General features: G+C 37.1%; 1 protein-coding gene and 1 pseudogene across 2 annotated transcripts in view; one reads left to right on the forward strand and one right to left on the reverse strand.

Annotated features, from left to right (window-relative positions):
* Positions 1-17,684, reverse strand: part of Gstcd (glutathione S-transferase C-terminal domain containing) — a 139,152-nt gene that overhangs the window by 14,036 nt on the left and 107,432 nt on the right. For both annotated transcript variants that reach the window (XM_045143647.1, XM_004662995.2), the window contains exons 6-9: positions 12,210-12,325; positions 12,067-12,111; positions 10,091-10,219; positions 1,148-1,281 (exon numbers count right to left, since the gene is read on the reverse strand). In XM_045143647.1, the coding sequence (XP_044999582.1) occupies positions 1,148-1,281; positions 10,091-10,219; positions 12,067-12,111; positions 12,210-12,325 (424 nt within the window). The remainder of the gene's footprint in view (positions 1-1,147; positions 1,282-10,090; positions 10,220-12,066; positions 12,112-12,209; positions 12,326-17,684) is intronic.
* LOC123458552 lies at positions 5,254-5,676 on the forward strand (annotated as a pseudogene).

The raw sequence follows: 17,684 nt of genomic DNA on the forward strand, positions 1-17,684 counted from the left end.
AAAAATATTTTTTTGAGAAAGAGAAAAACTATGTGTCTCCTGCCACTGCAAATGAACTCCAGGCACATGTACCACTTTGTGTGTCTAGCTTTATATGGATTTTGGGGAACTGAAACTGTAGCAACAGACCTCGCAAGCTAGCACCTGCAACTCTTGAGCCATCTCTCCATATGCCCCCCCTCAAAAAAAAAACATTTTTTGACCTAGGACATTCTAAACTAATGTGTTTAGCCATCTCCTAATTAAAATGGCCATCGTAATCCTCATTAACTATGAATGAGAGTTAAAATATCAGGAATGTCAAGAGTGATCCTCCAAGAAGTTGGGTGAAAGTAGGAATAATTAAATCTTTCCCTCTCTCTATAGGATATAAAGGACTATAAAACGACTTGGAAATGGGTACTATTTAAATACTCCTTATTTTAATTTTTCTCTACATGTACTTAGCTTTTGTTTATATACTATTTTTAGTGACAAGTCACATTTATTGAGGACTGATTCTATGCCACTTCCTTTTTCTTCTCCTCTCCTTTTTCTTTCCTTTGTTCATTTCTTTTCCTTTTCCTTTCCTTTCCTTTCTTTTTATTTTTCTTTTTTTGGTCTTTGGAGACAGATTCTTATTCTGTATTCCAGGCTGGCTTCAAACTTGTAGCAATCCTCCTGCTTCAACCTCCCAAGTTCAGAGATTACAGGAGTTAATCAACATGCCAGTCCTCTATGCCACTTCTATTACATATATCATTAAGGTTTTATAAAAACCTTGTAATAGTTTATTATTATGTACAAGAGATAACACAAGCAAATAATTTTAACTTTAAATATAATTTGCCTGAGATGAAACAACTTATAAAATGCCAAATAGCTAGTATTTGCACACGGGAAGTATACTTCCAAGTCTGGAACGCAGCCATTCAACTTCTGCTTGGCTGGCTCCTACATATCCTTGCTTCTAACTCTCAGGAATAGCTGGGTCCAGCGGAAAAGGCAGGGACAGACTCAGAGAGAGTCTTTCTTTCTAATCCTTTATAAACAACACATGCTATTATGGAAAGAATACATAACCTCAAAATCAAATCTTGTTGCAATTTTATATCAAACAAATCTTGTGTGCTGATTTACACCATACTGGTAAACTACTAAACTTTACCTTTTTGGAAAATTGAATTTTGAAGTGTTCTGAATGAAACCGTAACAGCAAGGGCATGTGACGAAGGAAGCTCGCACTTGGATGCAGTGCTCAATCACCATGTCTGTTGCCACTCCACAAGCATGTAGTGCCACCTGGAAAGGAAAACCAGACTATAGCATTTTGTTCCTTCTCAACTAACGGTACAGCTTTTGTGCTTTAAAAAAATATTTCTGCCTAATCTTCAAGAGATTTAAAGTTTCCAAAGTATTGTTCTATAATAGTTTAAATGGTTCTCATTTGCACTTACCAAAAAGCTACTTAGCTATTTATATTAATTCAGAAGACTTTGCAGGGTTAAAAGATTATGAAGGAACATTAAAAATGAGGCAAATGATTCACTCAATGGGAATATGAAACACTACTGAATGTGGAAAAGTAAATATATGGAAAACTAAACTAGTACTCTTGCTGAATATGAATTTAGATCAGTGTAGCATGTGGCAAGAGTCTTACATTATAATAATGATTTTTAGTTTAGAACTTTTGGTTAGTTGTGAGACCCTTGGCCCCTTAAAATGCCTTTGGATTTTTATCTCATTAGTTGTTATCTATGGTTAACAATGCAAACATATCACAAAGCAGTCATAAAAGTTAAAAAAAAGTGGGCTGGAGAGATGGCTTAGCAGTTGGGTGCTTGCCTGTGAAGCCTAAGGACTCCCGGTCTGAGGCTCGATTCCCCAGGACCCACAAGGGGGTGCATGTGTCTGTAGTTCATTTGCAGTGGCTGGAGGCCCTGGCGCACCTATTCTTTCTCTCTCTCTATTTGCCTTTCTCTCTTTGTCTGTTGTTCTCAAATAAATAAATAAAAATGAACAAAAAATTAAGAAAGTATTTTAAGACACATTTTCAAATGCCATATAAAAATAATGTAGTGAGTGCTATATAAAAATTAGTCAAAATCCCAATAGATAGAGAAAAGGCACTTGATAAAATCCAACACACTTCATGATAAAAGTCCTGAAGAAGCTTGGACTAGAAGAAACATATCTCAATATAATAAAAGTTATTCATGACAAAGCTACAGCCAAAATTATACTAAACACGCAAATACTCAAAATCAGGAAACAAGACAAGGGGGCCCACTTTTTCTACTCTTACTCAATGTAGTACTGGAAGTCTGAGCTACAACAGTAAGACAAGAGATGCAAATAAAAGGGATATAGATAGGAAAGGAAGAAGGTAAATTAAAAATTTGCAGATATGATTCCATATGTAAGAAACCCTAAAAGCCACCACCAAAAAATCATTACAGCTGATAAACACTTTCAGGAAAGTAGTAGGATGCAAAATTAACACACAGACATCATTAACCTTCCTATATACTAATAACAAATGTGCTCAGGATGAAATCAAAGAAATACTCTCATTCACAATTGCCTTAAAAAAGGAAAAGACCCTGGACCAGAGTGAGATCCTACCTTGAAAAATAAACAAACAAACAAAAAAATGGAAAAGACCCTGGAATAAACCTAACTAAGGAAGTGAATGACCTTTATAATGAACGCTTCAAAACACTTAGGGACAAATCAAAGAAGACCCTAGGACAGCCCGCTCATGCTCATGGATTGGAAAAATAAATTGTGAAAATGCTTACTTTACCAACAGCAATTTAATAATTTAATGCAATCCTCACCAAAATTTCATTATTCTTCTCTGAAATAGAAAAAAAATTCTAAAATTCATCTGGAAACATAAAAGACCTCATATGGTCAAATAAATTTTGTCTCCTTTTTAACTTACTGGCCTCTGCTACTAAGTATTTTCATTTCAAGCCCAGTCATCTGTAGCTAGGATCCACATATGAGAAAGAACATGTGGCGCTTGGCTTTCTGGGCCTGGGTTACCTCACTTAGTATAATACTTTCCAGGTCCATCCATTTTTCTGCAAATTTCATAACTTCATTTTTCTTTACCTCTGAGTAGAACTCCATTGTATAAATGTGCCACATCTTCATTATCCACTCATCAGTTGAGGGACATCTAGGCTGGTTCCATTTCCCAGCTATTATAAATTGAGCAGCAATAAACATGGTTGAGCACGTACTTCTAAGGAATCAAATAAATTTTGGAAAAACAAAATAATGACCGAGGTTTCACCATACCAGATCTCAAGGAGTATTATTAAAGCTATAGGAATAAAAACAGATATGTAAACTGATGGAACAGAACAGCAGATCCAGATAAAATCCGAGACAGCTATAGCTATCTGATTTTTAATAAATATGTCAAAAAGAAGAATGAAAATAAATCATCTCTCTCCAGATGCAAAAGTCAACTTCAAATGAACCCATAACTTTAATATCCAACATGAAACTCTGAAACTGCTGGAGGAGAAGGAAACACTTCAAGATATAGGTAAGAATTTTCTGAATAGAATTTCAGTGGCTCAGGAAGCAAGGCTACTAATCAATAAATGAGACTGAAATTAGAAAAGCTTGCATAGCAAAGCAAACTGGTAATCAAGCAAAAAGGCAGCTTAAAAAATGGGATAAAATCTTTGCTAGTTAAATATCTGAAAGAGAATTAACATCTAGGCTATACAAAGAACTTAAAAAAAAAAAGCAAGAAGAAGTCAAACAACCTAATCAAAAATAGTCTATGGAATGACACAGATTTCTCAAAAGAAGAAATATAAATGCTCAATAAATATATTAAAAAGTGTTCAACATCTTTAGCCACCAGAGAAATGCAAATTTAAATGCCCTTGAGATTCCTTCTCATTCCAGTCAGAATGGCTTTCATCAAAAAGCCCAATGACAGTGAATGTAAACTGGTACAGCATTATGGAAATCAGTGTGGAAGTTTCTTAATATGCTAAAAATAGATCTACCATGTGACTCAGCTATACCACTCCTAGAAATATATCCCAAGAAATCTACACTCTACTATAGAGATACTTGATCACCCATGTTTATGGATGCTCTATTCACAAGGAAATGGAACCAGCTTAGATGCCCACTGTGATGGTTTGAATAGATGGCCCCCAATATATTCAGTTCTTTATTGTTTGTAGTTTACATCTGCTGGCTACCTGGCTGGAGGCAGTATCACTGGGTGGATCTTAAAGTGTGGTGCTGGGTTTCAGATTACAATCTAAAGAAATGCAAAGTGTGTCTAGCAGGAGTTCCTGAAGTGTGCTGTGGCTTTTGACCTTTTAGCTTGTGCTTCTCTCTCTGTGCTTAGGCCTGTGAAGGCAGGCCAGCTTCTTCTGCCATGATGGAACTTCCTGTGGATCCGTAAGCTTCAATAAATCCCTTCCTCCATAACTGTGCCTGGTCTGGAAGTTTATCTCAGTGGACCCGAATCTGTCTGCTACACCCACCAACTTATGAATGAAGATGTGGCACATATACACAATGGAGTTTTATTACACTGCAAAGAAATATGAAATAATGAAATCTGCAGAAAAATGATATATCTGGAATACATTACATTAAGTGAGGTAACTAAGGCTCAGAAAGACAAATGCCACATGTTTGCCCTTATATGGGGTTTGTAGGTTCACATTTTTAGATTTGTATGTAAGTTGGTGTAAGAGTCAGTAGAGGCCAGTAAGCACTAGAAAAGGGGCAATGAGAAGGAAGGGGGAGGGAATTTATTAATTAATTAAGAGAAGGGAATAGTAGATATGTTAGCAGAGGGGTAAAATACTGTGGATGAAATGGTTAAGTATGGTCAGGGGAGGGGATGGAGAAAAGGAAGCGGTGGGAGGCCCAACCAAAACTAAAGATGCTATAAAAAGGCCATTCAGCAACACATTTTTTTGTTAACTAAGTAAAAACTAATCAAATCATATTTAACACCTTTTTATGTATTTTCACATAACAATCTTTTAGACTGACTAATGAATTGCATTAAATACCTTCAGTGAATTTACTTTAAAGCAAGAACTGAAATTTTAAGAATAGTGAATAGGGCTTTAATAATTCATGAAAGTAAAAAGACATAACTGTTTTAAAATGTTTTGAAAACACATATCTTTAGATATATACATAGTCATTACACTCTCAATGAGATGTGGGGATTCTGAAAGAAAAAAATATTGCTCTTTCCATGCCACCATCATGGTGCACACGAATGTCCTGGTGGATGCTCTTAAGAGCATCAACAATGATGAAAAAAGGCAAATGTCAAGTCCTTCCTTATTAGGCCATGCTCCAAAGTCACTATTATGTCTGGTTTCTAATGGCGATGCTGAAACATGGTTACAGTGGCAAGTCTGAAATCACTGATGATCACAGAGCTGGGAATATTGTTGTGAACCTCACAGGCAGGTTAAACAAATGTGGAGGGATTAGCCCCAGATTTGGTATGTGGCTCAAAGACTTGAAAAAGTGACAGAATAATCTATCCCATCCCATCAGTTTAGTTTCATTGTACTGACAACTTCAGCTGGCACCATGGACCAGGAGGAAACAAGATGAGAACACATAGGAGGGAAACAGTGGGCTTCTTTTGCTAGGGGTGTAAAGAAAGCAGACACATGAATAAAATGTCTCAGTGGAAAAAAAGAGAGATTACATATTTCTGCCATAAAAAATTTCATATGTCCATTTTACTCTAGACAAAGACAAATTGTATTAGATTGTATTTTTCTTTTCTAGGAATTGAGTTCATTAATTTTAGGATAGGAATGAGTTTTCGGGCTGAAGAGTTTTCTGGAAATTTCTATATATCATGTATTATTGCTTGATTTCCCCTTTGAACCCAAAAGCTAAAAATGATACTATGTTGGAAAGAGGAAAGGGAGATCTCTCAACCCTGCTGACCTCTCCCTTCCAAGACCTACAGAGGCTGCTTGGAAGCCAATAATCCTCATGGCTGTCAATCAACTTTTTCTGTTGCACTCAGGAAACACAGTATAGGAAGGTGACCAACCAGTGTGAGCAAAAGTAACTTGTGGGTAATGAAGAATAAAGAATTTTGCTTTCCCATCTGTCCCTTTTAGTCATCTTTGCAGAGTGAAAATCAAACTAATCACTATTCTCATGAGTAGCTGGAGAGAAAACTATGGAAGCATTTTCCTTGGAGGCACAGAACAGAATTGACAGACAGCCCATAAAGCTTGGAGACATCAAGACCTTGCTCACAACATTACAGCTATTGAGGGGCAGGACTCCGACCTAAAAGCATGACTTATCTACTAATTACATCAGGTTACTTCTCCACAAAACCCTCTTACGGCTTTGAACAAGAAAAAAAAGTTTAGACAATTCTGGTTTCATGTTTCTACCCAGGTTAACCTTCTTTTTACTACATGAAAAAAGTTTCTGTCACTTAAACAGAAGTATTAAATTGAACTAGAAGATTTGGGATCTACAAGATTTTGCCAATTATGTACTCCTATTTTCCACTGCTATCAAATGCAAGTCAGAATAACACAAATAAAAGAGATACAAACCAACATAACTATTTGAATTGGGAAATTTAGCACTACATTTCAAACAAGGAAAGAAAGAGTGGACTTTTCAATGAAGAGAGCTAGGGTAATCTGTGAGCCATCAAGAATACACAGGTGCTTTTCCTCTCTCCACACAAAGGAAACAAATTTCAAATGGATTACAATAAAACACAGGTGAAATTTCAACAGAACCTACAGGAATGGGGAAAAAAATTTCTCAAGACCCTGTAAATCCACATACACTGCAGGGTAAATAACTGCTATTTAAAAAAATAAAGAAAACATTTGAAAGACAAAAAAGTCAAGAGACCAAAGACAAAGTAGAAAAAGGATAAACTTATAGCATAAAGAGTCAATATTCCTAATGTATAACAAGCTTCTAAAAATAAGTAGGAAGCTTAATAACCTGATAGTAAAGTAATCGAGATATTTGAACAAGCCAGTTCACAGACTCAAACATGAAAACAGTCCTTAAAAACTTGTCAGAGTTGCTCAAAATAAGAAAAATTAGTACTTATAAGACATTAAAATACTATTTGTCACCTACTAAGTGGCAAAATCCCAACATTGATGACAATCTACTGGTTTGGCTTCAGGGAAACAGATACTGTCATATATTGCTGATGGGAGTAAGAAAAGTCACAACTTTAATGAGGAGAACTTAACAATCTCTAGCAAAATTATGTAAATAACAATCTTCTACAATTTCTTTTGAACCAGGGTCTCTTATAGACAGACTGATCTCAAAATAGCTATGCAGCAGAGGATAGCTTGAATTTCCTTCCTCCACCTACCAAGGTTTTAGAATAAGAGGCCATGACTGGTAGAAATATATTCAAGGGATATGCTGGAAAAATGTAAAAATATTTACTGAGGAAATATTTGAAACCACAACAAATTGAAACAACTTTTCACATGAAAGTACTAGTAAAATAAACATAGCCCTCTGTCTGCTACACAGGAATGGGACACACTACTCTACAATCATGTAGCAATCTTCTGCAGGAAATACTGTCAAATGAGGAGTTAATAATTCTCAAACTATTTTTCTAATTATCGTCCCCAATGAGCTTTTGATCAGAGAAACCTAAAAGGTTTCCTAAAAGAATGACAGATTTCTGTCAGAGTACTTGATGACCCACCAAAGGTTAGTGGTAAGACCCTATTGCTGAAGACACCATATGCAGCTGACATGTAAAATGGAACAGCATGGCTGGAAGCCAGGAGAGAGTCAGTCCCTAGACAGTCAGCGTATCTAGTGCCAGAAGGTGCTACATGGGTGACTGGGGTAAATGACCAATATCTTTCCAAGCAACTCATGTTCTAACCTACTTAGCAACAAATAACCGGATGTGATGCCCACACAAGTGCAATAGTGGCACACAGCCATGGTGGGGAACCAACCACTCTTGATTTGGATAACTGATCCCCTCAGTGGTACGGGACCCATAGCTGGAGCTGGGAAACAAGTCAAAATCATATCCAAACATAATCAATATCAAGCTACCATCAATCATGGGGTACAAGAGGGCCTATACCTATTAAACTCTCTATTAAAAAAAGTAAGGGTTATTTCATTTGTCCTGGAGCTTACTTACTCTCTGTTGGAGAATCTGCTTCTCTTTTTCAGATAGATGCAGATCCTAAGGAGAGAGCCACCCCATCATGCCTCAAAAGGGCCCCGGCTGAAACTAAGGAAAACTGGCAAAACAAGCAAGGGTGATGTTTTCCTGATGAACCGGATACCAGCACAAGGGGGAAGAAGACCAACACAGAGAAAAATCAACTCCTACCAAATCAGAGAGCCAGAGCCTCAGAGGCCCCCAACACCTCAGCACTGAAGCAGACCAAAAATGAACCCAACATAGCTCAGGGAAATTTTGCGGAAGTGGGGGCGGAAAGAACGTCAGAGCCACATGTTGGGTCAGGATATGCAGAGACATTTATCATACCAATAACTGTGGGCTAACTCCATAATGCATGACCCATATACCCCAACAAGGAGGGGCCAGTGGGGAGGGGGTAGGTCATGGATGAGCCTAATATTGGTACAAAACTGTCTGTATTTGCTGAATAGAAAACTAATAAAAAAAAAAAACAGAGTTAAGAAAGAAGATGGCATAAAAAGGGAAGAGACAATAACTGTAATAATGTAAAAATTAGCATTTAGTAAGGTACTGTGCTAAGAGCTTTCAATGTATTAGCACTTATCTTGACTTTATAAAGTACTATATATGCCCTTTTTACATGGCAAGAGCACCTAACACATTTGTTATCTTGACCACGTTTAAGTGCAGTGGTCTGGCATATTAAGTACATTCACACTGGGTAAAGTGGTTCTTCAGAAGGTTTTCATCATATATAAGTAGCCACTGCAAATGAACTGATGCATGCACCACCTTGTGCATCTGGCTTTCTGTGGGTACTGGTGAATCAAACTTGGGTTGTTAGGCATTGTGGACAACCCCCTTAACCACTGAGCCATCTCTTCAGCCCCTTCTGTGGTATTTTGGGATGTCAGTTCATGTCAAAAAGAGAACTACCAAAATGTTAGTTGGGAATTCTGAATTAAAGGGTAAGGCTAGATTATCAGTGACTAGGTGATCAGTAGTCAGCTTCTTTTCTTTGTTTGGTTTTGTAATTATGGCTCTCATATCCGCAGCTCTTTTCTCTGGGGGACAGCTCTGCCTAACCAAGGGATTTTGTAGTATGACATCAGAAATCCAGTTTCTGAAGTTCTGGAATTGGGAGCCGAGTGTAGAGTCTCACCCAGCTATTCTTGTCTAGGTGGCACATTGCCATAGTCTTTGTGTTCTGATATTAGTATATGTGGAGCCTCTCTGGCTTAGTATCTCCATAGAATGAACTCCTAGTCTTTTGCAGGAGTTGGGGAAGGATAGTAGCCTACATAAAAATAGCTGTGAGAATCCAGGGCTCTAAATAATATATTTATTTTTTTGAGGTAGGGTCTCACTCTTAACTCATGCTGACCTGGAATTCACTATGTAGTCTCAGGGTGGCCTTGAACTCACGACAATCCTCCTACCTCTGCCTCCTAAGTGCTGGGATGGTGTATGCCACCATGCCCAGCTTATTATTATTATTATTAACAACATGTTTTGTATGGATCTATCATGTGTTTATACCCTCCTTTCCCTTGTTCCTGTCCCCATGCAGTTGGGGATGCTCCTCAGTGGGGTTTTGCAGGTATTTCCCATGGGGTTGTGGTTTCTGTGTTGTGGGAGCAGCAGTCAGTTTGGGGGGAGAGAATGCCTGTGGACGTGATGTCTCAACCTGTGGCTCTTATAATCTTTCCACTCCCTCTTCCACAAAATTCCCATGAGCCATGATGGGTGAGTATTAAGTCTACTTCAGTGACGAGCTCTCAAGATCTTCTGGATCTCTGCTTTGTAGGTGTTGAGTATCCTCAGGGTCTGTCTCTTACCTGAGGTACATAATTCTTATTTAGCTAAGATTAGCTAAATTGCTTGATTACTTACCCCAATGTTGAAAATTCCTATAAAATACTCCATGTTTGCTTGAATGAACCAAATGTTGCTTAAGCCCAGTTCATCACTTCTCTTCTTTGCACGAATTAATGATAATTCCTTGTTTTCTATTAATGTAACCTAAATTACATTAGATCACATTAGGTTACAAAGCAAAAAGAAAAACAAAACGGAGTACATTCAGTAACATAATTCAGGTATTAGGGCAAAGCATTATCACTGCTTTTCATAGTCTTAGCAGATATTGCATTTATTCTTTTTCCTATGTCAGAAAGTGTGACAGTTGACTTGGTACAAAAATGAACAAGGTCCTTGAACTTTTGACACTTGTTATAAAAATAAGAAAAAATAGTACAGTGTGATAATTATTTAATTAGATATGAGATGTATAATGGGAACACTGAGACGATGATCAAGGAAGGTTTTCATAGCAGGTAGCTCATCAATGGAGGCATGGAGGATGTAGAGAAAGTATCCAGGGGAGTGAAGAGTCTTTTAGGAGCAGAGAAACACATAGAGGGCCTATCTAAGAAAGAGTATGGTATGTCTAAAGAGCAGGTGGGGACAGTGTGTGATAATGATAAAGGGGATTGAGGGACAGGGTATGGAGGATGGAAATGAGGATGAAGGGGTGATGGAAGGCAGATCATACATTTATGATAAAAGAAGGTACCTCCAGTTACAATAAATAGCATGGATGGGTGAGAGTGGGGGAAAGAGAACTTCCAATAGTAATCATGGGTAGAATTAAGACATATTTATCACTTCCATTAGTAGTTTTGACTTTTTCATCATGTATGCTATATAGAAAAATCCTGTTATGCCTTTTATAAAAATTCTATTAGCATATACTTGATATTAGCAGCTTTCTACCCAGCAAAGCCCTTTTCCATGTTGAACCTAAGCTTCCAGACAAAGTACTAGAAAGAAAAAAGCCATGCTATGTCCTGATCCTGCTTCTTCAGGATTTTCCTCTATGAGCTTCCTTCCTCTCATCCAATCATGAAATTGTTCTTAATATAAAACAGAAGCATGCCTCTCTTTGTAGCTTTATTTTGCTCTTTATTCTCTAAGAAAAGACAACAAATCTTTCTCTAATCATTCTGTTATATCATTGTAAGCAGCCTTGTCAGTTTTACAGCTTTCATCTCAAAGTATTCATGCCATCTAGGGAGCCCTCTGTCAAAGTAAATTTGTATTTTTTTAAAAAATTACTTTTCTCACCAAGTCTTTTTTTTTCTTAAAAAACTGGTCTTTGTGAAGAATTGGCTGAATACGGCTAAAGACTGAAAACCACAGAAACTTCTAATATGCAGTGGCAGCAACTGAATAGATGATGTACATTTGCTTATGAACCAGTCACCAAAATGTGAAGAGGTATAAATGCTAATAGTAGGACCATTCTTGGGAAACAATATTGAGTGAAAGTTAGGGGCTTATTGTATTTGCACTGTGAAAATGTACATTAGTAAATGTGAATGATGACTTAATGGATTACAAGGGAAGACAAACATTTGATAGATCAATATGGTAGGATTTTCTTCTTTTAAAAATACTTTGCTATTATAATTTTGATGCATTTGATCCAAAGAGGGATGATATTAAAAGAACATGTTCAGCAAGCTTTAGAAGTCGGCATTTCTAGTTGCAATTATACTGAAGATTAAATCTGTTTAGCCACACTTATTAGATAATGGTCTAGTTATTTTCTAAAATTTCTTAAAGATACATAAGTTTAAAAAAACTGACAACTGTACTGGGGTCCCACTTTTCTTTTTTTTAAAAATCCCTCCTAAGGTACTAGGTAGGTCTTAGAAGCTTACTCTAAAGTAATAAGAAAATGCCTAGATCACATACTTGACTTGGGGGAGTAAATAACTAGCAGTGTAAAGAGTTAAGAGTTAAGGCTTGGCTAGCTGAACTGTGCTTAGCCACAATGCCCTGCTTTGTCTACATTCCTTCTTTACCTGGCAAGATGGCAGCATGTGCGCAAGCACAATTCCAACATGACCCTGCAATGACAAAGAAGCAAGAAAAACATGACCTTGATGTAGTATGAAAATCCTCATTATCATGGAGAGGCTAAAAAAGATGAAAGGAGACACCATACCCCACCACTGCAGAAATCCACAATTCTGTCACCAGGTTTGGCCTGATTCATCACCACATAAACAAGGTTGTTTAACTGTTGCTGCTTCCTCAACGCTCGTTCACTGGACATTTTGCCTAGAGAAGACAAGATATGAAGAAAACATTACACACTGCAAGAAACCAAACAGACACCATTAGAATGGATTGCTGGGATACAGGAGAAAGGGTGAATATATGCAAATAATCGTCATGCACACCTGCATACAGGCATCAACTGGATTATACATTTCCTATCGCTAACTGTGTGGCATTAGAACAGAGACATTAACTCTCTTTTTGCTGATTTTACTCTTACTACTCAACTTTTCTTCCAACGAACAGAATGCTTTCTAAGAGAGCAAACAAGGGCTAGAGAGATAGCTTAGTGGTTAAGGTGCTTGCCTGCGAAGCAAAGGGCCCAGGTTCACTTCCCCATGACCCACGTATGCTAGATGCATAAGGGGCACCTGCATCTGGAGAGTTCATTTGCAGTGGCTACAGGCCCTTGCGTGCCCATTATCTCTCTCTCTATCTCTCGCTCTGCCTGCAAATAAATAAAAAAAATTAAAGAGCAAATAAAAATTGAAACATTAAGTTCTGAATCATAAGGGTTTTATTTATTTAACTCTGGATAGAGACATATTATAGTGCTGCTTTTAGCATATTATGTATATCTTACAGAAATATCTGCAATAGAAACATGCTTATTACCCACTTCATTTCTTTGAACTCTGAATCTTTGGGAATATAGGTTGTCACACTGTCAGACTATCTCAACGGTTTCTGTGTTTACAGAGGAACAAAATTTTCCCTTTGCCACTTTGAAGTCTCCTTTCCTCATGAGTCAGTCAAATATTTAATGCAATTAGAGATTAACGATTGGACATTTTTCAGAATGAAATGTTTAAGGTCCAATAGCACAAAAACATCTTGAGTTCTCTTTCAAAAGCCACTAGTGGTATCCACAAAAAATGCCTTCTGACAAATGAATGAATGACATTATTTGTTGTCACATATCAAGTACATTCCTGAAGAGAGCAGTGTTAAAAAATATGAAAAGATATTAAGATTCCCTCACTCCATTTTAACAGAAAAATAGAATATTTTTTCTTATTTTTCTATAGTCTTTCTTATGTTACTAAATTAAGTTAGGAAAATTTTATTTTAGGAAGAGAAAATTATAATCTAATTCACAGTTAACGTTTATATGTACATATCATGTCCAAAGTTCTTAGTTCATAGCCAGCATACAAAATAATATATATTTTTATTTCAGTGTATTTGTCTCTAACAATATAATTTAATAGGTGCATAGTATTCCATTCATTATGAATACACCATAATTTCTGTACCATTTTCCCTATTGTGATAATGTAGTCATCACACAATTAAATCTTTATAGAGTTTGAAAATCAATAGTTTGTTCTTTTGTGAACACAGTTTAATGTGGCTTTTAAAAGAGTTCATTTTTCAAGAGTAAAATGCTATGTTGAAAAGCCAAAATAATAATAATAACCACCTTTCTGAGTATAGCATCCTACAGATTTTGACTACCGTTCCCTAAGGATTCTGGGAGAAACACATTATGACTTTGACTTTGCAAGCTAAAATAAACCTTTTTTTCCTTAAACTGACTTTTGTCAGGTATTTTAACTCAGCAACAAGAAGGTAAGTAATAATGTTGGCTTTTTGTTTGTTTGCTTGTTTGTTTGTTTTGTTTTGAGGCAGGGTCTCTCATGCAGCTCAAGCTGGCCTTGAACTTCGGATCCTCCTGTCTCATCTCCTATGTGCTGAGATTACAGGTATTGACCATCACACCCAGCTTAGAAAATGTGTGCTATGAGCATCATAGGAGTAGTTTTCTAAAACATCTCAGGAGGTTATTGTGAGCCTCTAGTCCAGGTCTCAGCTGCCCACCCCGCTCAGTGCTGCTGGCAAAAAAGTCATCTTGCATTAACCTGTTCAAGAGCATTACATTTTTGCTTAATAATTTCTTAAAAACAAAGTGCTGCATCCCACATCCTAGAAGATACTGCCTGTCACAATCTGTGTTCTGACGAAATATGATTCACATCTGGAGGCCATCAGTGAAGGATGTTCAGTCCTGTGTCAGGGTCCCCTGCTCTTTTTATGTATTTATTTATTTTGGTTTTTCGAGGTAGGGTCTCACTGTAGCCCAGACTGACCTGGAATTCACTATGTAGTCTCAGGGTGGCCTTGAACTCATAGTGATATTCCCTAGTGCTGGGATTAAAGGCGTGTGTCACCACCTACCTACCTGCTTTCCTTCCTTTCTCTTTATTTCTTTTCCCCACCTTCTCTTTACCCCTCCCTTCCTTTCTTATGTCCCTAAAAAAAAAAAAAAAAATAGAGCTCATTTTCTCCTACTAATATAATCATAAAATATTTAAACACAGAATAAGTGAAAGTCCCTCTTTGTGGACAGCCACTAAATATATGACAATTTTGAAATGTATTGTACAACTGACATAATCCTATAGCAAACACCTCCATGTTCATTTTTCACTACTGTAACAAAATACCCAAGGAAGGTTATTTATGAAGAAAAAGCAGTTTATTTAGGTCATAGCACAATCAACATAGCACTGGCTTTTAGGAGGGCTCACAGCAGAGGACAGGAGAGAAAACAAATGGAGTGTAGCAGGAAGCTCCTGAAACTTGGGTATCAGCCTCAGACTTTTATAATAGCTTTTCCTCTTTCATGCCAGTAGACCAGCATGTCCCTCTTAAAGCAGTGACCTTAATGAGCAAGTGACTTCTCTGTAGGAATACCTTGTAAAGGTTCCACTCCACCTTCCAGTACTGACTCCCTAGGACCCAAGCCACCAACACAAGAATCTTTATCATCCAGATATGGTAGCTTCTATTCCCATCTAGCTACTTCCATTGACTCACTACTTGCTTGACACATTACACTTCTGCTATCTAGCCCTCAATTCACTCCAATGCATTCTCTTTTTGAAAACTACAATGAATTTGGAAGTGGAGGCTGGTGGAAACACTTGAGGTCCTTTCAAGAGCCTGAGTCATAGTGCTCATGCTCCATGGAGCCGCAATGCAGCGAGGAACAAACTCACATATGTCTGACTTCACCCTGTTGTGGATTTCTTAACAGTTCTCAGCCAAGGGATTTGAATAAAAGAAAATCAAAAGGAATCACTGTTTTAAGAACAAAGAAACAGGGCTGGAGGGATGGCTTACCGGTTAAGTGCTTGCCTATGAAGCTTAAAGACTCTGGTTCAAGGCTCTACTCCCCAGGACCCATGTTAACCAGATGCACAAGGGGGCGCACGCATCTGGAGTTTGTTTGCAGTGGCTGAAGGCCCTGGCACGCCCATTCTCTCTCTCTCTCTCTCTCTCTCTCTTGTCTGCCTCTTTCTCTGTCTGTTGCTCTCAAATAAATAAATAAAAAAAAAACAAAAAAAATTAAAAAAAGAACAAAGAAACAGAAAAGGAAATTTATCAAATTCAATGTCTAATAGCAAATCCTATATTATATTAGAAATTTATAATACATAACTTTTGTGTTTCAAAAGTAAATGCTGATAAAGGCACACTTTTCTTGCTAAGCCCACATGTATGTACAGAAGACATCCATGCTGAATTAAGCGTAAAGGCACACAGGATGTTTTACACTTGTGTTATATGGAGAGACTATTAGTAGCATGTAATATTCACAGAAGTTGAGCTAAAATTACAGCAGCCAGATGTCCAGATACTTTAAAGAGAAGCTGCCTTTAATAAAACATTCTCTCTTTCATCCCAGTTTTATAAATATTAGGGAGCTCCTGGAAACACAAGCAAATCTCAAATATAGTCAACAAGGTAAAGGAGTAGTGTTTTAGAATATGGTATTAGTTTAACAATCAATTCTACTTTCTATTTTTCTCCAGCGCTCTGAAACATCATTTACAAACAGAAAACTATAATCCACTTTTAGCTTGATGAAAAATGATGGCTGCTCCTTAGGCACAGTGGAAAAAGAAGTGCAAGACTAGAATGGTTTAATACAAATGATGTCATAATGTTTCTGCAATGGGCTATTTGTCTGGTTCACATTAGGACACATTTGATCAATTAGATCATGTTAGTGCTTTCTTCATCAGTACAGAATATTGAAGTCAAGTTTATAAGCCAAGGAGCAGCTGTGTTAAAACACCAGGACTTTCAGTTAGTCCAAACAACAAATGATGCAAAAGACATATAATGGGTCTAATAATTTGTGTCCCAAACCAGGCAGTTCTTATTTTTGTTTCTTAGCCTGAAGTGATAAAATACTTTTCATAACTTGCTTGTATTAAAAAAAGAAAATGTTGACTTATATATACACTAGACTTTACTCTTTAGATTCTTTGCTGTTTTGTTTTCAAAAAGCATTTAAATTAATTTTGTGAATTGAAGCATCTATCCTTAATATGGAGACAAAGGAAAGTGTTTAAAAATAATGGTATGGGGCTGGAGAGATGGCTTAGCAATTAAGGCATTTGCCTGCAAACCCAAGGGACCCATGTTCGATTCCCTAGTAAAGCCAGGTGGTGCAGTGTCTGGAATTCATTTGTAGTGACTAGAGGCCCTGGTGCACCCATTCTCCCTCTCTCCCTCTATTCTATGTGCCTCTTTATCTCAAATAAATAAATAAATAAAAATAAAAATTTTTTAAAAAATAAATTGTGTTTTAGTCACTTTTAATCATATGTCCTGTTAGGAAAACTATAAAATGAAAAGAGTAAAAGCCATATTTCTTCAATAGTGATTGCTTCACTATACTCTTTTAAAGACTTTGGAGCAGACCAGGTGGCATTTCTTAGGACCTTAGGTGAGACAGAAGGAGATAGACACAAATTTTAATGTTCAATAAGCAAGGTCTGGTGTGCAGCATTGAGCATGTCTTTTATCATACTGTAAGAGCAACGGAGAGTGAAGCCCAGGTTTCATCCTCAGTGCAGCTGTGATTTCCCTGCCTGGAACAGTCACTAAGGTACCTACTGCATGCCTAGTGTGGGTCCGTAACTCCTGTGCTGAAGGTGTTACTAGGGTACCTAGGAAGAAAATATGCATGCTAAAAATGAAATATTAGTGCTTGAGAAAATAGAGGAATCTTCGTAGAGACTTCGAGTGTTTCAGCCTATACTAGAAAAGGCATGCTAAGAACACTCTAACTCATTGAAAAGAAGACAACAATTAGCCCATCTGTGTTTGAAAATGACAGATCAACAGAGAAGTGCTAAAACAACAAGTAGCTCTGATAATTACACAGGGCAGGTGGGAAAGGCACTGTTTGTGATATTTTTCTCTCTGCATCCTCAAGAAAATATAACCTGGCTTGAATATGTAATGTCCTTCTTAAGGACTCATTCTCTCTGAATAAACAAAACTATTTTTCTTACATTACCACATAGTCAAGATGTTCTTTTATAATATTGACCCAAATAAC

This window comes from Jaculus jaculus, chromosome 2 (genome assembly GCF_020740685.1).
Source record: "Jaculus jaculus isolate mJacJac1 chromosome 2, mJacJac1.mat.Y.cur, whole genome shotgun sequence".
Lineage (NCBI taxonomy): Eukaryota > Metazoa > Chordata > Mammalia > Rodentia > Dipodidae > Jaculus > Jaculus jaculus.